The sequence below is a fragment of the Rosa rugosa genome, chromosome 2 (assembly GCF_958449725.1).
Source record: "Rosa rugosa chromosome 2, drRosRugo1.1, whole genome shotgun sequence".
Classification (NCBI taxonomy): Eukaryota; Viridiplantae; Streptophyta; class Magnoliopsida; order Rosales; family Rosaceae; genus Rosa; species Rosa rugosa.
In genome coordinates this window covers 61364174-61385507 of record NC_084821.1, presented here as the reverse complement: position 1 = coordinate 61385507, position 21334 = coordinate 61364174, and the positions used below count along the sequence as shown (strand labels likewise).

General features: G+C 36.7%; 2 protein-coding genes across 2 annotated transcripts; both read left to right on the top strand.

Moving 5' to 3' along the window:
- The first annotated feature begins 1299 nt into the window (after positions 1 to 1299).
- LOC133731213 (uncharacterized) lies at positions 1300 to 3636 on the top strand. Its single transcript, XM_062158639.1, has 2 exons — positions 1300 to 2855; positions 3021 to 3636. Exons 1-2 carry the CDS (start codon positions 1300 to 1302, stop codon positions 3634 to 3636), a joined length of 2172 nt encoding a protein of 723 aa, XP_062014623.1.
- A 3281-nt stretch (positions 3637 to 6917) lies between these two features.
- On the top strand, positions 6918 to 8819 carry LOC133728478 (uncharacterized). Its single transcript, XM_062155885.1, has 4 exons — positions 6918 to 6985; positions 7670 to 7909; positions 8299 to 8378; positions 8611 to 8819. The coding sequence occupies exons 2-4, from the start codon at positions 7712 to 7714 to the stop codon at positions 8651 to 8653; spliced, it is 321 nt and encodes a 106-aa protein (XP_062011869.1). The 5' UTR covers positions 6918 to 6985; positions 7670 to 7711; the 3' UTR covers positions 8654 to 8819.
- The last annotated feature ends 12515 nt before the right edge of the window (positions 8820 to 21334 follow it).

Here is a 21334-nt window from a genome sequence, read left to right as displayed (position 1 = left end):
CCGTTTCCCGGATCGATATGGGATACGACGACAATTTCGCGTTTCCGTGCATCATAGCCCATCACTTTGTGTAATGGTTCCACGCCCTCATCTGATTTTTCTTCCCACTCAAAAGACTCATTCAGAAACCTAAGTAAAGCCTCAACATTGCTCATTTTTCGCATCCTCCACTCAATGTTTTCCAGGGTGAGGCATAACATCATCTTGATCAAACCAGAAGTCAGGGTGGTACCAATAATAGTGATGAGAAGTCTTATTGATTCCAGTGTGCTACTGCCGATATACGCTTCACCACGTATATTGCTTTCTTCAGTACCCCTTTTTAGCAAGGACATAAAGCTGCTATCTTGTCCAATCGGCTGCTCACATTCAGCTAGAGACAAACATCGACAAAACACCCACAAACTACTAACATGGATCTTTTCAATATAAAGTCCTATGATGCACGGAAATGCGAAATTGCCAGCGTATCTCGTATCGATCCGGGAAACGGGTACGAAACGGCTCGGAAACGCCCGGAAACGCGTATCCTGATTTGGAAACGATTTGGATACATCTGTATCCTATGCGGAAACGTCAGAATGTAAATAAATCGGAAACGTGGGGGTAATACTGACTTTTTACTCTGCAAAAATTGAAAAAAATAAAAATAAAACAAAAGACCTAGATTGAGAGAGAGAGAGAGACGCGACATCTCAGCCGCTTCATCGTTTCTCTTCTGCAAAAGACGCGACGAAACACCTCCTTCATCGTTTCTCTTCTGCAAAAACGAGACCCAGATCGAGCGTTTCTCTTCTGGCTTCGTCGTTCGGTCGTTCCTCTTCTGCTCTTCTTTGCAAGTTGGAATTTTTCTGCTCAAGACTTCTCCAGTTCTCCTCTTCTTCGATTCGCTTGGACCTTGGAGCTTGGAGATTGAATTTCTAGCCGCTTCAGGTACGTTTGTTCTGCTCTTCTTCTCATATTTGTTCTTCAATTTGTTGTGTGTATAGCAGCAACTATGGGCTGCTCTTCTTCAATTTGATGTGTGTATAGCAGCAACTATGGGCTAGCTAGTTCTTATGTTATTTTGTTATTTTGTTGTTTTGTTATTCTGTTGTGTCTCTTAACTTGTAGTTGTAGTGCAGAATAATGCAGCGGCAATGCGTCAAACACCATTATTGAATTTGAATCCACTAGCTACTTTCAGTGATTAAGATAATTAAGAAAAACAAGAGCAAAAAACAGCAAGAGCAAAATTAAGATAATTCCACTACTTTCAGTGATGTTAATTATGATTGTGGCCAATATTTTTCAGGAACCATGAGCAGCGGAGAAACACCTCCTATTAGTTCTAGTGCCGGGTTTGTTAACGTCGGTGCTAGTAGTGGATCTGCTGATACTGAAAATGAGACCGTTGATGATAAAGCACCATTGTGGAAATTTGTGAAGAAGATTCAAAAAATGGCAGGTGGAGGAAGTTGGAGGTGGCAGTGCAATTTTTGCAAATTGCACTACAACGGGTCTTATACTAGAGTTCGTGGTCATTTGTTGAAAGAAGGAACAGCGGGGGTGGCAGTTTGCAACAAGGTTACTCCTCATGCATTTACTCAAATGTCCAAGTTGGTGAGAGAATGCAAGGAGAGACTAATGAATGCAGCTCCTAAACAAGTTCCACTACCATCATCAGGACAACAACGGGGGAGTTCCGCCACAAGTAGCTATGGGATGAGTTATTATGCCTATACACAAGCACAAACAGCAAGTGATGGTGGAAAGAAGAGGAAAACAACTGTTGGTTCAGTTGAAAAGGCCTTCCAAAACTCAGCTAGGGAGCAATGCGATAGTGAGGTTGCAAGGATGTACTACACCGGTGGCTTATCTTTCAACCTAGCTAGAAATCCACACTATCGAAACTACTACATTCGTGCTTCTACCCTTCCAGGCTACATTCCACCAGGCTACAATGCTCTAAGGACCACACTTCTTGCAAAAGAAAGGAAAAATATTGAGCATCATTTAGAGCCAATCAAGATTACATGGAAAGACAAAGGTGTGAGTCTTTGTAGTGATGGTTGGTCTGATGCACAAAGAAGACCATTGATTAATGTGATAGCCACTTATGAGAGTGGTCCGATGATGTTGAGGGCTATAAACTGTGAGGGGGAATTCAAGGATCATGCATTGATTGCAGACTTGATTATAGATTCCATCAAGAAAGTGGGTTGGGAAAATGTTGTGCAAGTGATTACCGACAATGCTCCAGTTTGTTCCAAGGCCGGTGCCTTGATAGCAAGTAAGTATCCTACTATTTTTTGGACACCATGTGTAGTGCATACTTTGAATCTTGCTGTCAAGAATATTTGCACACCTTCATTAGTTGCAAGCAATGCGGATGTGTTTGATGCATGTTGTTGTTTACAGCCAGTTTCTGAGGATGTTATGTTTATCAAGAACTTCATTATGAATCATGGAATGAGATTAGTGATGTTTAATGACCATTGCAATTTGAAGTTGCTTTCGGTTGCTCCCACAAGGTTTGCATCTACGTTAATCATGCTAAAGAGGTTTAGGCAAATCAAAAATGGTTTGAAACAGATGGTCATCAGTCCAAAGTGGGATGATTACAAAGAAGACGATGTTAGGAAGGCAGCTTCTGTGAAAGAGAAATTATTAGATGAGTTGCTGTGGGATGACATTGATTACATCATTTCTTTTACTGAGCCTATCTATGAGATGATCAGGAGAGCAGACACTGATAGGCCTTCTCTTCATTTGGTGTATGATTGGTGGGATAGTATGATTGAGCAAGTGAAGAAAGCTATCTATAGGAAAGAAAGGAAGCAACCTCATCAAGAGTCTCCATTTTGGGATGCGGTGTATAAGGTTCTAATGGCTCGTTAGTCCAAGAGCAATACTTCTCTCAATTGCTTGGCACATTCATTGAATCTGAAGTAAGTATAACATTTGTTTCTCTTTTGCTTGTTTGTTTAATCTTTCATAAATTATAATGTGAATTAAACTTATTCTTATTTTATATCTAGGTATTATAGTTCGGAATGGCTTAGTGAAGATACTAATCGGGTTGCTCCCCACAAAGATTTAGAGATTACAAGGGAGAGGAAAAATTGTATCCTTAGATACTTTGCCAATGAAGATGATCGAAGAAAAGTTAACATAGAATTTGCCAATTTTTATATGTGCATGCAAGAGTTTGGAAGTGGAGATGCTATGAAGGATAGGTTTATTATGCAGCCTATAACATGGTGGGCTGTCCATGGAGCTTCGGCACCATCTCTTCAAGCCATAGCCTTCAATGTTCTAGGTCAACCTTGTTCTTCTTCATATTGTGAAAGAAATTGGAGTACTTACAATTTGATTCACTCTGTGAGGAGGAACAAGATAACACCACAAAGAGCGGAAGATTTGGTGTTTGTGCATACCAATCTTCGCCTTTTAGCTAGAAGAAGCCCAAGTTACAATGAGAGTGCAACTAAAATGTGGGATGTTGGAGGTGATGAGTTTGATTCTTTGGAAGAGACTAATGTTGGAAGGCTTGAGATTGCTAACCTTTTACTTGATGAACCACAATTAGAGGGGGTTTTGTTTAATGTTGATCATGAAGATGAAGACCTTGAGGATGTTGTCCAAGTTGAATGAAGTTGATGGTTGTTAACTTGTTATTAGTTGTGTTAACCTTTTATTTGAACCTTTGGATTGATAATGTTTGATTGTGATAAACTAGTACCTTGTTTATGTTTCATTTTTTTTTTCTAATTTTATATATATATATATAGCGCAAGGTTCCAAAGAGGACGTCCTTGCTATAGTTAATTTGCGGATGGGTCAAGCACAGCCGTCCATTTCTTTAAATGAAATGCAACGGCTCAGATCAATCTCCTTGAAAACCAAAACGCGGGTCGAACTAATATGTTCCACAACGATCAATTGTAAACTCTCCACTTTGGTTGCATCGAAGTCTCTGGTTCTGGTTCGATCAGTTCTCCACAATCTCTTCTCATCTCGTCTCCAAATACTAGAAAGAGAACTCAGGTTGCACGATTGTTGCAACCGAAGCTTTCTTTTTTCCTTTCTCTCATGAAAATTGCATCTCTCTTATGGTCCCGACATCCCTTGGAGTTTTCGCGCCAAAAGTTGCAGACTTGGAAGCAGAGAAACACATCTACAGAATGGATTCTCTCTCTTTTCTGATTTGTTTGATTTCCAATTACAAAATCTAGGGTTTTTTTTCCATATTTTGGGACTTTTCTTCTTTCTGTTTCTGGGTTTAGTTTTTGTTTCGATTGTTGTTCTTATGTGTGCTTTTCAGTTTCAAATAAAGTTGGGTTTTTGTTTCGATTGTTGATCTTATGTGGATGCACTGATCAGTTTATGGCAAGGCGGTGTTTTGGTGGTCTCTTTGATTCTGCAGGTTTTGGAAGACATTTTGGATCATTTCAAGATTATATGGTAGAGTGAGGATCATAGTGAATTCATTATGTAATGGTTTCAATTGTGGATACTCAATTGTTGCTGATTTTTAATGATTCCAAATGACTTGTAATGATTCCAGATGATTTGTAATGATTCCAGAAAATGAGGTGTGGAATGACTTAATATGCATGTAAAACCATAAATACATGCTCACAACATATGCACAACAATCATAAAAGGGATCAAGGCTTACCTTCAGCAATCACTGACATGGATTCCATCTTATGTAGCTGCTAAACACGATCACTGAATATGGCCTTCTGGTCAGTTACTTGACCAGTGACAGTTACTTGGTCAGTTACTTGACCAGTTACAGGTACTTGATCAGGTACTCGATCAGTGACTTGGTCAGTTACTTGACCAGTTACTTGATCAGTTACAGCTACGTGATCAGTGACTTGATCAGTTACTTGACCAGTTACTTCTTGTTCTAAAGACAATGCTACACTTATATTCTCATCTAACACAATTTCCTCAAAATCTGAGGATAAATTCTCAAGGTTTGTATTGTGAACTTTTTCACCTTCAAACTTTACTTGATGTGTTTCAAAAATTCTAGGTGAATGATGAGCAGAATATACTTGGTCAGTTACCTGATCAATTACTTACTTGGTCAGGTACCTGATCAGTTACCTGACCAGTTACTTGGTCAGTTACCTGATCAGTTACTTGACCCGTAAAGCAAAAACCCTCTTTTTTTTTTTTTTTTTTTTTGTGTTTGTTTTGCAAAACCCTAAATGAGAAATAGCTTAGCAAGAGCAAAGCTCTGTGATTCCAGAAAATGCACATTACATTTAGTGTTTACTACTACAAATATTCCACCAATGACCACAGTTTTCCTATCCCACAGCCAACACATTATGCAGCAACCAACCAATCCACCTCCCTCAAATACAATCGTCACTCACTGCCGGTGCATCCCAAGCTTGAAGAATCCACTATGCCAAAAAACGAATCAGACAACACAATTCCAACAACAGCAAAAATTTTAACTGTTGTCTGATACAATCAGACGACAGCAAGAATTATTCTGTTGTCCAAATTTTTGATTCAGTCAACAGTTATTACATTGCTGTTGTGCAATTGTTATTCAAACAATGGTTATATTTTGATGTTGTCTGAGTGAGTTATTTCAGACAACAGTTATTATGTTAGCTGTTGTGCAATTATTATTCAGACAATTGTGGTATTTTGATGTTGTCTGATCGATTTAATTCAGACAACAGTTATGTATTGATACTTTACTGTTGTGCAATTACTATTTAGACAATGGTTGAGTTTTGATGTTGTATGACTGATTTTATTCAGACAACTATTATTTATTGCTACTTTATTCTGTTGTTTAACTCTCCTTCAGACAATGGCTTCCGACAACAGTTATTTATTGATGCTTTAATCTGTTGTGCAACTCTCCTTCAGTCGACAGTGATTATGAATTTATGTTGTCTGAGTTCCGCACTTAGTCAAAACTCAATTTTTGACTCCCTCCATCGATTTTGCCCGCCCATCTTTTAGCCAAAACTTAAACTTCCCCCTCGTTTTATTTTGAGAAAGTTAAACAAGATTCAGATTCAACCCCCCTTTCTATCTCACTCTCTCTCCACAATTCTCTTCAACAAACCTCGACCCCGGCAACCGAAAAGCAAAACTAACTCTGCCTTAGATCCCTTCCCATCCTCTCTCTCTCAATTCCATCTACTTTTTTTCAATAACGATGTGTCGTCCTCCGATTCCCTTCTAGATCCCTATTCACTCTCTGTTGAATTCACAATCCCCAATTTTCTAGGGTTTCAATTTTCAATCTCAAGAGGAGAATGGTGAAGCGGAAGGCGTCATGGCGGAGGAGGATGTTCTCCTCACCATCACTGACCCCAATCCAAGCGGTCGTCATCCTCTCTGTCGATGTAACCTGGGTTTCCACCAACGAGCTCCAACGAAGCCAATTCGAAGCTGAGAAATTTCTACGGCTCCAGCTGCTCTTCTGCATTTTCCGGCGAATTCGGTAGCCGATGACGACATGCAAGGTAAGGAAATTAGTCTTCTCTTCGGGCACTACGTCTGGTATATTTAGTTTTTGATTTTGGCTGAGTTCTGAACGAATTGATATATTTGGTGTCATTGGGCTTCGTCGGAGTTCACTACTCGCAGCGGGTGTCTCCTGTTCTTACCGGTTAAAGAAGAAACTTGAACCTCTACAGTTTAATTGAAAGAGTCATATATGGAGAAACGATTGAGACTACTTCGAGTCAAGGTAAACCATTCTCGGCATATTCTTGTGATTTTGAAGTTGGGTTGTCAATCTAAAACTAACTGCCATGTTGTAAATTGAATGGTTGAGTTTGGAGGAAAACGCAGAAATATGAAGGGAATGGGACCCAAAAGCTTGAGGATGAAGAGAAGTGGGAACCTATATTTTTAGGCTCTGCTCGTGGATTATTAATGAAGATTTCACATGAAGGTTGTTACATACTCCAAAACCCAAATTGGGTTTTAGACAGAAAACTGAATATAAAAGGTAATTGTGAAACACCAACCTTGGAATTGTGCATCGTACGTTGGTTGTCCATAAAGAGTTGGATAGATTATATTAATTGTAATGGTTGGTTGTGTCGAGTGTTTATGTGGGAAACAAGAATGAATGTTTGGATTTGATTATATAGAATGCGAAATACGGGTGTGTACAGGAGGTTTTGAATATGTGGGTTTGATGTTTATTGTGAATGGCCTGGCATAATTAGTTCCTTTAATTGTTGAGTTGAAGTCATTGAAAGAACTATGTTGTGATAGAATTAGAACTTGGTCTATTGAAGTTGACGTACTAGTCATTGAGAAGGACAATAAAATAGAAGTGATTGCATGTACTGAGCCATGACAAGTTGAATAAGTTCACAAAAGTTAGCATTCATGAGTGGTCATGGAAGGTTTGAGACCTTGTGTACTACTTGCCTGGGAGTTTAATTGAGCTGTATACCAGATATGGTGGGACTTGATTACCATGAATGATTAAATGATGTTGTTGGTAATCAGTTTGAATTCTTAGTGCATTGGTATAAAGAAATAAATATTTTCTTGGTTGAATATGATTATAATAGAGTTTTGGGTGAATTGATTGTACTGGATACTTACTTATTTTCCGTACTCTCTACTTGTGTATTTTCAAGTTTGTTAATTGAATGGATAGAGTATTGTTCTGCCGCAGTTTCTAGGTATATCTTGAGTCATTGATTACCAGATTTTCACCATGGGGGGAGCTTGTTCTAGGAAGAGAAACCATCGAGATGATGAAGATAATTTTCCTAGAGGGATTCCCAGAAGATATTCAAAAAGTGGGAGTTCAAAGTGCTTGGCAACCGCCTTCTCTCGACCTGCTACAGATATTCAACATGAAAAAGGGCAATGCCCATCCCTCATGGACTTCTACGTACGGCAAATATGTGAGGTAATTGTTTTTCTCAATGTTTCTTAGGATAGAGAATAAGATTTGTATATCTTAGCTCATGCCAATTGCTTCTTTAAAGTCGTGACCGATGAACTTGGAAGTGGGTCATGACCGATGAATACGTATTCCTTGTTGGAAATGCTTAAGTCATGTATGGATACAGGTTATTGGAGTTCAGTTCAGAACAGTGATCACTTATATAATATGCTCTCCAGATAATTAATCCTTGTCATGTATTTGGTTCTTATAGGATATGCGTAACCAATAAAAACAATGAGACAAGATGCGGATCTATCTCTCTGTTTTTTATTATGACCTTCCAATGTCTTGTTTAATGAATTCTACAAGTTTTCTTATTATCACTCTCTTTTGTTTGCTTTTCCTCTCAGTGTGCAAGTGCCAAGGAACTGCTAAAGCACTGCTTTATTAGGACTGCTAGGAAGAGTCCAAGACTTCTTGAGAGAATAAGGTGCCATATATTGCTGTATGCTTGTCATTTTCTTATGTGTTATTTACTGATATTCTTTCTACGGTGAGCATCTGCACAAGGATGCTCTCCTGGCCTCTGGCTGCATAGATAATGTAAAACTGTACACAAGTGCACCTCAGTTTGCAACTTCTATTACTATATGAGCACATTCATTTATCAGTATGTTGTTTAAGATTATATATCATTTTAAGCTGGAATTTATTATTTGTAGGATTTTTGGGTGTGAGAACTCTAGCTGGAGAACAAGAGGATGATGGACAGTTCTATTAGAGAAACAGAGAGGACAAGCCTTTTGAGGGCATGAGAAGAAACTGGTTTGAGGTTAAGAAAAGTGCTAAGCAAGGGCAGAAGGAAGTGGACTAGTACAATATGTTTCTGGCCTTGATGTTTTTGGGCTTTATGTTTAGGTAGGGTTATTATGTTAATATTGGGGTGATGATGGAATGAATTGGTTTTTAATGTTTAATCAATGGATATGTTTTTGAATGTTGGTCGATTGGTTTTGGTTAAATGCTATGTGCATAATGTCTTGTGACCCTCTCTCGTACCATTTCATTCCAAATGAAAACTATTGTCTAACAATTGTCTGACAATGGAACATTATAAAATGGTATTCAAAAACTGTTGTATGAACAATCTAATTACAATACTTTTCAAACAATTTTAATTGCCCAACTAGAAAAAATACAACAATAAAGTACTATGTTCTGTAGTATCAAACCCAAACACACAATGTTTTCTACAAACTTCTGTTGTTTTGCTTCAATTCACACAACAGTGTTATCTCAAAAAAATGATGTAGAACATTTAAAGGGACAACAGTTTCTACACAACTGATCTTGTCAAACTTTGCTTCAAAAGTTACTTTCCATGAGATTGCTGCCGACTTAATATGACTTGCACAACGGACTCTACACAGTCGTATGTTGTCCTTTCTGGTATTCAGACAACATGCATATTAATACTAGCGCTTGTCCAAATTGGATTCAGACAACAGTTTTGCGATGTCGTCTGATACCTGCATCAGATGGCAGGAGTATTAACAACAGCAAATTTCACTATCAGACGACAGTGAAAAACTGTCGTCTGATTCATTTTTTGGCATAGTGATCAAACACATCACATCACAAAATTCATAACAATATTCACCAATAACAGCAACAAGCCAATAGCCAACCTGAAATCACCTTGCAAATACAAAACCTGAAAAAACACACACACTAGATCAGTATCCTAAAAGCTCTATTGAAATTTCATGTGCTTCTAACAAATAAATGACTTTTACATAACTATAAGCTCTCTCAAAACTGAACATGTCACTGTTTACAATCAAAACATTGCAAACATGTTTAAACAAGCTTGAACTCTTCTTCTAGACTGCTGAAAGTGAGGTTGAGGCTTGGAAGCAAAAGTTCAAATAAATTTGCACATGTAAATTGTGCAAATTTATTTGAACTTTTGCTTCCAAGCCTCAACCTCAAATTACATTATAAGCATTTTACTTTTCTAAGATCTGTGTTCTTTGTACTGCTGATAAACAACATTGCCAACTGAACTTTGCTTGAACTTCCTTCCAAACTTTTTGAATTGCTCCTTTAATTTCTCCTTCTGCCAAACACTTCAATCAAATCTATATACAAAATCAGTAATCCCAAATCAGTAATCCAAAATCAGTAATTCCAAATCAGTAATTCCAAATCAGTAATCCAAAATCAGTAATCCAAAATCAGTAATTCCAAATCAGTAATCCCAAATTAAATTTCCCAAAATCAGTAATCCCAAATCAGTACTACCCAATCTTCAGTAATCCCAAATCTTCAAACTCAGAAAACTCAAAGCTTTACCTTATATGGCGACTTGAGGACCTTCATCGGGGTCTTCACCGGTGATGAGCTCTGTTGACCGCGTCATCTTCGAACCCAAACGGCAGCAGTGAGGATGACTAAGGATATGACGAAGTTCGGCGGGGACTGATATCGGGCGTCACCGGAGGAATCACTCCGGCGCTGTTAATGGTTTTGGGATCTGAGACTCATCACAGTGTTTTGTTGTTGGGTGGAGAACTGATCGAACCAGAACCAGAGACTTCGATGCAACCAAAGTGGAAAGTCTACAGTTGATCGTTGTGGAACATATTAGTTCGACCCGCGTTTTGGTTTTCAAGGAGATTGATCTGAGCCGTTGGATTTCATTTAAAGAAATGGACGGCTGTGCTTGACCCATCCGCAAATTAACTATAGCAAGGACGTCGCTGTATATATATATATATATTTATTTAATTGGCGTTTCCTTCACGTACCCGTTTCCTATTACATTTAAGATTTGCCGTTTCCACGTTTCAGATCGTATCGTATCCGGATACTCGTACCCATATTGGTGCTTCTTAGGTGATGGGCGTAAAATAAATCTGGATGACATAAATCAACGGCATGAATTTATCGATAGATTTCTTGCTGATACAGTGTCCATTGCTACCAGACTTGAGCTTCTCTTAAACCTTCCCCTTGCTGCCTAATTGGCAGAGTTTTTTACATGCATCAAATGGTAATTCTTTGGATTGGCTTGAAGAGGAGATTAAAGTAATGTGTGCTCAAGTAGAAGTCATTAACTCTAAAGCAGATGCATTTGTTGGCAAATATGAAGCAGAAAGCATTGAAGTTCTCGGAAAATTCTATAGTACATACCAGTATCTCATACACACATTTATAAATGTGACAACAAATTTGTTGTCAGAGTGGTAATGTTGAGTCTTATTTTGTGTAATATTAGTTCTAATAATGGTAATTACACCTCCTACGACATTGTTACAAGGTTTTGAATAAATTCGTTGTCAATGTTGTAATTTTTGTTTAACTATATGTAAATAGTGTAAATGAATATGGTAACTTTTGTTCTCAATGTTGTAATTTTGATTCAAATAATTGTAATTTTTTGTTCAAATAGATGTAAAATGAGTGTATGAGATACTGGTATGTACCATAGCTTGTCTCGAAGTTCTCAACTTCCAGAGGAAAATGACAGCGCCCATTGAGAATATGTGGCAAAATTTGGGAGCTGTATGACTCTATCTAGGTACTAGTATTTACCCTTATGCCTTCAGATTATTTCCACTTCCAGTTATGTGTTGACATTATATACTTTATAGCGTATTTTCCTCATATATATTGATTGTTCCCCCAATATCCCTTGGTATATATTGTGTTGAACTCAAACTAAAGTATGCCACCTGTACAATGTTTTTTGTTTGAGTGGTATGAATGGTTTCTTTGGTGGTGCCTTTGCAGGGTGTTAGGTGAGGGTAGTATGTGTGCCAGAAATATATGTGCCAGCTAGTCCTAATTACAAGTAGTGTATAGATTGTTTTGTAGCCTGACTGAATTCATTGCGATTCACATTTTTAAGTGATCATTAGACCAGTTATTTACTATGCCTTTTCCAATCTTGAAAACATACATGCCTTCTCTATACTACATGGTCCTCATGGACTTGCTGCTAGGTTTTTCTGGGTTCTAATATTGCTCTGCTTTCTTGCAGTTACTCTGGACTTCTAGAAATATGATGCATGGAGATGGTCAAGTCAGATGTCTGGACTACCTTGAATTTTAAATGGATTGTACCTCTAAAAACTCATTCGATCAGTTTTTTTTTTTTGGATCCCTGTCAAACATTGTTCTCTAATTTGGTGTTATCTGACCTTCAGCTTGAATGTTAATGCACATGTTGAGGTGCTAAAGTTAATTTTTTCTTATTTTTGTTTGGTTTGTATGTTCTTTTTCCTTCCATGGGTAGTTCTTGATACATATATGGTGTAGCTTTCTTTCTCTTTGTGTTCTTAAGAGTATGAATTCTGTTTCTTCTATATGCATGAGATATTGATGCTGCAGCTTTCTTTCTCTTTGTGTTCTTAAGAAGTTAAGACTTAAGAGTATGAATTCTGTTTCTGCTATATGCATGAGAACCATTAAATGGATAGTAGTGCCAGTAGTCTAATAGAGTATGACAGATATAATTATCTCCTAGTAATGGCCAATATATATAAGGCACAAATTAATGTGCTTAATTTAGCCAGGAACATGAGGATGCAAATAATGAACAATGGTGCTTCTATTTTCGCCAAGAACTGCTCGCAACCATAAAAAAAGCTTATGCACCTTGTCCTCAACCAATAAAATGAAAAGTTGCAGTGTTCATTGATCCATGTAAATGCTTGACAGAAGCTAGATCACGCGACCAAAAATGTTGTGGCTCTCATAAAAGAGCAGCCGGGAGGATCAAATAACTATTTCAAATTGATTGTAGGATCAAATTTGGAAACTATCTCTAGGATTCTTTCATGCATATTTCACATGGCAATGCAGCTTAGGTACTCGGTCAAAAACAGTATCTGCTGTGCCAATGGGACAGCAGAAATATTTTATTGAGTTGGCAATAAATAAAATCTGGAATGATTTAAACAATTGGTGCAAGATGTTGAGGAGTCAACAACAAGTATACAAGAGGTCCAAGTCGAATCACACTATGTCAGAGGAACCTTCCCTGGAAACAAGAGAGAGTGAGACTCTAGATGCCAGGGGAACCATCCTTGGTGACAAGAGATGCGCGCAAGTCAATTCAGTAGCCGAATACCTCACTCTGGTTCAGATCGAAGGAGTTAACAGTCAGGCTGAAGCTGTGTGGTAAGCTGGTAAGCGCATGGCCTTTTTCTACAGGGCTAAGGTGATGAAAAATGGGAGCTATTACCACTGCATTTGGGGAAAGGTTTCCAGGCCTCATCGTAACAGTGGCACTGTTCGTGCTAAGTTCAAGTCCAGTTTGCCTCCCAAATACTTGGTATTGTTTAAACTCAAAATAATGTTGAGTATATGTATAATGATTTTCGTTTGAGTGGTTAACTTATGGATCAAGTTCTTTTGTGGCTTTGCAGGGTGTAAGGATGAGGGTGTTTATGTATCCCATGCCAGCAATATCTAAGCTAGGTACTTGTTCTTTACTTTGTTCGACATGTAGATATTGTTATGTATTTGCCTCCTATGCTCAATATGTATTCCCTATAAGAGTTCTAAAGTTAGGCAACTGAACTTATATAGAGATTGCAATTATATGCTTGCTTCCAGATTCAAATTTTCTCTGTAATCTTAAGATGTCTATATTGAGTTTTAGCTTTGGTAGCTTCCGATTGATGAGAAACACTAGGGGAAGTAGGAAAATGATGTAAAATACAAACAAAAGTGAGAACTGATCGAATATGCTTCCAAATTACTTATCATAGTATGAGTACTTATGCTCTTTAACAAGTGTTATTGAATTGTTTCTGATTCAGCTGTTGTACTTAAATATGTTAATATGCATGGCATGCATGATATCTGTCATTTAATCGATCTGTATCATATCACCCTTCTACTTGAGTTCCATCTTTCTTTTGGTAGCAATAAATATTACAGTTAAACTTTTTGCTTCTTGTCAGCTCTATTCAAAGTTTTTTTTTTTTTTTTTTTTTATTATTATTATTTTTTTTTTTAAAGATGATCAAAGGATTTCACTCCTACCCCCCATGGTGACTCGAACCCATGACCTGGATCTTAGGTAGTGTTGGAATTTAATTAGAATATTTCAAAATACCTGATATTTTTGAAACCTCCATGGCTCCATTGGACCTTTAATTGCATATGGCAATAGTCATTAACTCTCTTTGATTGTGATTGACACAAAGATTTCATCAGTTTACTCATATATTATTCATTTGTTCAAAGTCTGCAATTATGGTGGTTCTTAATTTGCTTTCTTCCGTTTTGGTTTACTCATCAATGGCAAGATATATATTGCCTTTCTGTTACATAAGTTACAGAGTTTAAATGTCATTCCTATTTTGACGTTTTGATTCTTCCTAATCAATGTCATAATATTCCTTTCGGTTATATAAGTTACATAGCTTAATTGCTATTGTTAAATTGTCATCGCATTGATCATTCCTGCCATATATATAATCCCTAGCTTTCCAGATAAAAATATATAACAAGAATTCAATCTCTTTTGTTTCCTTTCCGAGCTCAAAGTATTCATGTGTTTCCTTTAATTTATCTATTCCACCAAAAGAAAGTTTCAAGCTGTTCGATACGATCCGAGTATTGTGAGTGTACACCTACAAGGATCGAGGTTGTTGTACCCTAGAGGGTAGGGCGCCACAAACCTGCTACACCGAGACATTGTCTCCGAGGGGCGAAATCTACTCTTAAGGGCAGTGTTTACACGCCTCAACCTTAAACTCTTTTTGAAGTAATCATTGGGTGGCGGCTCGCAAATCTAAAAGATAAGTGTTGATCTTCTATTTTCAGCTTATTTTGGCATTAATATGATTATATTTATTTACTAATAAAATATTGTATTCGTGGAATTTTGTAGGAAACGAAATCTGATGACGAAAATAACATCCATCGACCAAATTTTCCAACAATCTTAAGAGTAGATCTCCATTGGTGGATGTTTCCTTGTGGAATGCTTAGACATGAAGATAAGTCTTTTATTCATTGAGTGAACATAATTCTATGTCGTTACATATATTACTTTCAACTCCGAGAATTGAAAAGAACTACTGAAATTTTCCTTTGAGAATGGAGGATCACTATATCTTGAATTATATTTATGAATTAGTTGTTCCTTTTTGCAATAGGAACCATTTGATTTGGAATAATTATTATGGCAGTTAGTTTCACACATATTGCAAAATGTTCATTGCATCTTAATCGTGCATTAAACTTCAATTTTTTTTTATTGGCTTATGATTATTAAATGTCTGCTTAGCCTTTCAAATAAGATCTCAATATGCTCAGACTCTTATTAATCTATTGCTTTAATTCCTTTCATCTGGTACCTTTGTTGTCCCTTGAAAAACAAAACCGTTTTACATGCAGTCGTACATTCTTGTTTTGCTCCAATAAGATTTTCTCTATTAATACTACATGATTACAGTTACATGACTACATGATGCACGGTTACAGTTACATACATGATTTTATTATAATTTTTCGTCTTTTAATATATGTTACGATGGTAAAGTGTATATATTTTAATTGTTAATGGGTTTTCAGTTTGCATTTGAATGTTGATCCTATAATGTGCATTTTTTGGTTAGTAATGCATGGTGTAATGATGGTTTAAGTTGTGTGCTACTATTAATTTTAGTTTAATTTGCATTCACTTCATTGTTCAATGCATTGTGTTTGTAACGTAAAACAAACAGTTTTGCATTTTTACTTTTCTATATTAATAGCTGTATATAATATCGTTTTACCATTTTCACACCATTTATTGTGCAAGATTGCTATGAACCTTATGTTTAGCATATTTTCTATGCATCAAAATATTTTTTTACCGTTATAACTTGAAAAGTTGTTCCTTTGTTGTTGCATTCGGAATACGTCCCTTCAAAGTATTTTTCTTCAAGGAAGAAAAAAAAAATTTGAAATGTTGCCTTCAGATTATTGTTTCTTCGGAAATAATAAAGTTGTTGCCTCTAAATATTTCCATTGACGGTTGATTAAAATGATGCCTCGGTTGCCTGAAAAATAAATGTGTTATCATGAATAATGCATTGAGAAATTATTTTTTTCAATTTTACATTGACGGTTGCCTATGGCAATTTGATGCCTCGGAATATAAATGTCCCTACGGTTGATGCCTTCGAAAAGAAAAAAATATAATAATGTTGCCTTAAAGTTTGGTTACAAGTAATAAGGGTTGCCTCATTTACATCTTGAATGATGAATCGGACCCTATCATATGGATTAGATATAACGGTTGCCTCGATACTTTAATGGTAATGAACATGGTTGCCTTAAGAATTTGGTCATCGAGAAAATAGTTGCCTGATTCTATATTATTGGTGCTTCCGGATATAATGCAGAGACAACAAGTCTCTAAACATGGTTCCCTAGCCATATTTGCTCAGATGATTAGTTCCATATGCTGCCTTAAGGTTTTGGGTTGCCTTTCAAATTTTCGTTGCTTTTCGGTCAATATTGCTACAAAACAAATAAATATATGCGGTTTTTATTCATTGACGCCTCGATATTGTCCCTTATGTTGAGGCCCTGAAAAAACTATCACATTAATTGCTGCCTTCGGTTTATGCTTTGAGAAAATGGACATTCGATGTACCTCCATGATCAAATTTAATTTTGATCAAAGAGACATTTGATGGCTCCAAATGTGGGGGTGACTAAGGTATCCAAAGTCACAAAATTGGTAAATACTGTTGCCTATTAAATTCCCAAGTCCTTGACTTGCGAAGATTCGTTGCCTAAATATATATGGCTTGATATTATCTTGCCTATATATATGAGCCAGACAGACTCAAAAATGTGGGGGTCAAGGAAAAACAAGAAAAATAGGCTCTTATATTTATATGAGATTGGATAACTAAAAATCCATTGAGGATTACTTACTGTTGAGATTAATCAATAAGCTTTGTAGGTCAGAGTTGATTTTGGCCAATACTCTAACAAAATCACTAGACTAAAAGCCAAAAGCTAGTGGTTAATACATCGAGGGGGATGGGGCTTATGCCTATAGACAAAGATCAAGAGTGATGGTAACCCAACCTATGTGATTGGAGATCCCATGAAGTAGGTTCATATGGGTAAGAACAAGTCACTTGTTGGTCAGTGTTGCACTATCAAATAAAGCTATTGATGGTCCCTCCCTATGGTGTAAATAAATAGTGCTTGAACTGCAATGTGTAAGGTTGAACAAATGTTCTTAATGAGTTTCATAGCCCAAACATTTGGGTGGTGTGTTTGTTTGCAGTACACACTTGATGGATTCACCTATATGGATGTGGAAGTGGGGCCGCTTCCTATGAGAGCAAGGCATACTCTCTAGAGCATTCATGAATATCCAGGTAGGGCGCATGGCCTATTCGCGCCACCCCGCTTCGAACAGCTTGATTCGAGAGTTAATGTGGGTGGTTAGTTGTCTGATTCACAATTAGAAATTTTGGTTCATAGAAAATTTTATTTTCACCAAGGTTTCGTGGGTCACGACTAATTTGTCCTATGGCTGGTTCATCATAGTCCAAAAGACACCAGTTCTAATGCATTGATTCTCACTTTCTTTTGATATTCCTTATCTTTCACTTTCCTTGAAATTTGGTATTTTGAAATAATGGGGGATTGTTGGAATTTAATTAGAATATTTCAAAATACCTGATATTTTTGAAACCTCCATTGGACCTTTAATTGCAGATGGCAATAGTCATTAACTCTCTTTGATTGTGATTGACACAAAGATTTCATCAGTTTACTCATATATTATTCATTTGTTCAAAGTCTGCAATTATGGTGGTTCTTAATTTGTTTTCTTCCGTTTTGGTTTACTCATCAATGTCAAGATATATATTGCCTTTCTGTTACATAAGTTACAGAGTTTAAATGTCATTCCTATTTTGACGTTTTGATTCTTCCTAATCAATGTCATAATATTCCTTTCGGTTACATAAGTTACATAGCTTAATTGCTATTGTTAAATTGTCATCACATTGATCATTCCTGCCATATATATAATCCCTAGCTTTCCAGATAAAAATATATAACAAGAAATTCAATCTTTTTTGTTTCCTTTCCGAGCTCAAAGTATTCATGTGTTTCCTTTAATTTATCTATTCCACCAAAAGAAAGTTTCAAGCTGTTCGATACGATCCGAGTATTGTGAGTGTACACCTACAAGGATCGAGGTTGTTGTACCCTAGAGGGTAGGGCGCCACAAACCTGCTACACCGAGACATTGTCTCCGAGGGGCGAAATCTACTCTTAAGGGCAGTGTTTACACGCCTCAACCTTAAACTCTTTTTGAAGTAATCATTGGGTGGCGGCTCGCAAATCTAAAAGATAAGTGTTGATCTTCTATTTTCAGCTTATTTTGGCATTAATATGATTATATTTATTTACTAATAAAATATTGTATTCGTGGAATTTTGTAGGAAACGAAATCTGATGACGAAAATAACATCCATCGACCAAATTTTCCAACAGGTAGTGAGTGCTCTAACCACTGAGCTAACACCACTGACCTACAAGTAATGTTTATGTTGTTCTGTCGCCTGATTGAATTCGCTGCACATTAAATCGTTGCTAGGTCAATCATTGAAGCTCTACCAAATATCCATACTTTGCTTTGGGATTGGATTTTATTGTTTCTCTTTTCTGGTTAATTCTTGATGAGTAATCCATCCATAAGTGAGGAAGATGAGGAATTGTAAGCTGCAGTGTTTGTTTCTCATTGTGTTCTTAATTGCTTGGTGGGTGAGTACGTTCTGTATCTGCGCGCGATATGCATGAGAACCAGTAGATGGATTGTTTTGTAGTTTTTTTCTTTTTCTTTTTCTTTTTCTTAAAGAAAGCAGTCAGCCCCCTATTAAAGTTAATTATTGGCTAACAGAGTATCAATAATGGTCATCAAATTAGATTGTTCAATAATAATAGATAAAATGGCCAGGAAAACAAGACAATGAATAATGTGCTTGAAATAATCGAACTACTACTCAACGGCAAGCATAAAAAAGTTGCAAGAGTATTCGTAACAGCCAGTGCTTTAAGGAAGCTCACTCGATCATTTCACTAGCTTGTAGACTAGAGTTTAGGGACAGGTGTAGGCAACCACGGGATCACATATGGGTAGACGTTTCTGCTTCCCAAACACGCAGAGCGAAACCAACTTCCAAACCAGCTTTCCAAATTGATCTTAGGATCAAATTCTGAAACTATCTCTAGGGTACTTTCGGAAAACGGATTCTATGCACCGTCAGTGCACTAGCACTGACACATCTGAACCCTTGATTTTGATCCAGATTTAATCTAGCCATTAATTGCACGTTAAGATCCGTTAGTCCAGTTCGTTTGGTAAAAATGTGTGGCTTAGGTAAATAGCTTGGGTAAGTTACTTGGTCATAACTCATAACCAATAGAGCTCTGTTCTCCAACGATGATTAACCTCAGATCTCAACAGCCTCATTGCTCATAGCCTCACCCCCACGGCGTTGATCCTTCGCCAAAACCCTCGTGCTCGCCAGAAACCAAATAACCAAATCCGATACTTCACGGAAGAAGCCAAAGATTGTGATTTTACACAAATTGCTCAAAAAATGTGTAAGATTATTAGAACAAAACCCACGGGAGAAATCTGATATCAAAAACAGTGCCGGAACAGCACCGTGTCTGAAACCATCCAAAATATCAATTCGATCAAAATTCAATGAAATTGAAAACCAATTATACCAACAAGTAGAGTTTGATGAGTCAACGAAGTTTCTCATCTCATGCTTCCTCAATAGTCGCCGGAAAATGTCGAAAACCCTTCGGAAAGCCCGAAGATCTCGGGCTTCGATTCTCTCTCCAGGCTCCACAAATGGGTGAACTGATTCCAGGAGAAGGTGGGCGAAGAGAAGATGAACATAACGGCACCGGTGAATCTCAGTGAGGTGGCCGGACGGCGAATTTCCGACCGGGTTGTTATCTCGGGTCGTCGGGTCGAGAACCTAGACGATGGCGTTGGACCAATTTTCTGGATATATGCGCTCAAATTAAGCTTGCGAAAATGGAGTAGAGCCCAGAGTATATAATGTAAAACATTAAATGTCATCAAAAAAAATTAATGTTTATGTAATTAATGTAACTAATATTTTTATATTTAATGTTTGTCGTTCAAAAAAAAAAAAACTGGATGCCACGTAACTAAGTTTCAACGGTCAAGATGAATCGGTGGAGAGATCTACGACCTAGATTGCATCGCTTCAAAATTTTTTTACATTTAGTAATTTATATGATTCTGAAAATTCCGAAAATCGCAATAAATAGCTTGTGTGTTGAAAACTTTTTCAGAAAATTTCCATAAACTTGACGCATCATGTGCTTAATTATCAAGTCCACAAATTAAAGGTTCACTTCAAGAAAAATTTAAGAGATTATTCTCAAGCATACTTACAAATTACCGAGACTAAAAAGTTAATCTCGAATAATTTTACTTAGCATCTATAGATATTTCTGGAGCTAAAAAGAGTCAAATTTATTGATTTCAATTTTTTTTTTTTTGAATTCCGCAAAAATCTTATATGCCTACTAATGTAGTTTAACTTGTTTATTGATTATATGGAAAATTATACCCTCTAAAATCAACAACGTGGAGGAAATTTAATTTCACAAATTCAACCGTATATTCTCGTGAAGAGAAGAAAATATTATGGTAAAAAATTTACCTACTTTTGTCATCGTTTAGGCCTTGATCAATGTGGTTAACCCTAAACACTAAATATCTATCAAAATAAAATTTCGTAACTTCTTTTCTCGATCCGTCAACCATTCACATGTATCCACGACGTAATTATATACGTCTTATGAAAAAATTGGCACGATTCGTAGCGTTATGTCATCGGTCAACTAAGAGGTTATGTAGATTATTTCGATTGACTGAGTGGATTGAAATCGAAACTACGACGAAATTGACTAAATTTTTTACAACACACATAAAATATTCCAATCCTCTTATCAAACGATTGATTTTCCCAATTTTGTATGTCTCGATAGGGTTGTCCTTTGAGAAATTTGATATATACATATGAGGTTATAAAGGTAAATATAATTGACCTAGTGGATCGAAGTCGAAACGAATATGAAATTGGTTTAGTTTTTTACAGCAACCATGAAACATTACAATCTTCCCAATTAACGGTAAGTTTTCTCCAAATTCATGTTTCACCTTGTTATCACTTTTGAAAGTTCCACATAGCTTCATACGCAATGTGTAAATTATACAACATCAGTAGACATATTAATATTACTTATTGTCCGCGAAATCGGATTTGAAATTTTTTATTTTCAACCATTCACACGTATCCACTACATAGTTATATACATCATGTGAAAAAATTGGCACGATTCGTGACCTTT

Coding starts and splice junctions, on each gene's coding strand:
- LOC133728478 (XM_062155885.1), top strand. CDS start 7,712: ATGGGGGGAGCTTGTTCTAGGAAGAGAAACCATCGAGATGATGAAGAT. Junction 7,910..8,298: donor ACGTACGGCAAATATGTGAG/GTAATTGTTTTT, acceptor TTTTCCTCTCAG/TGTGCAAGTGCCAAGGAACT. Junction 8,379..8,610: donor AGACTTCTTGAGAGAATAAG/GTGCCATATATT, acceptor TATTATTTGTAG/GATTTTTGGGTGTGAGAACT.
- LOC133731213 (XM_062158639.1), top strand. CDS start 1,300: ATGAGCAGCGGAGAAACACCTCCTATTAGTTCTAGTGCCGGGTTTGTT. Junction 2,856..3,020: donor TCTCCATTTTGGGATGCGGT/GTATAAGGTTCT, acceptor TTTTATATCTAG/GTATTATAGTTCGGAATGGC.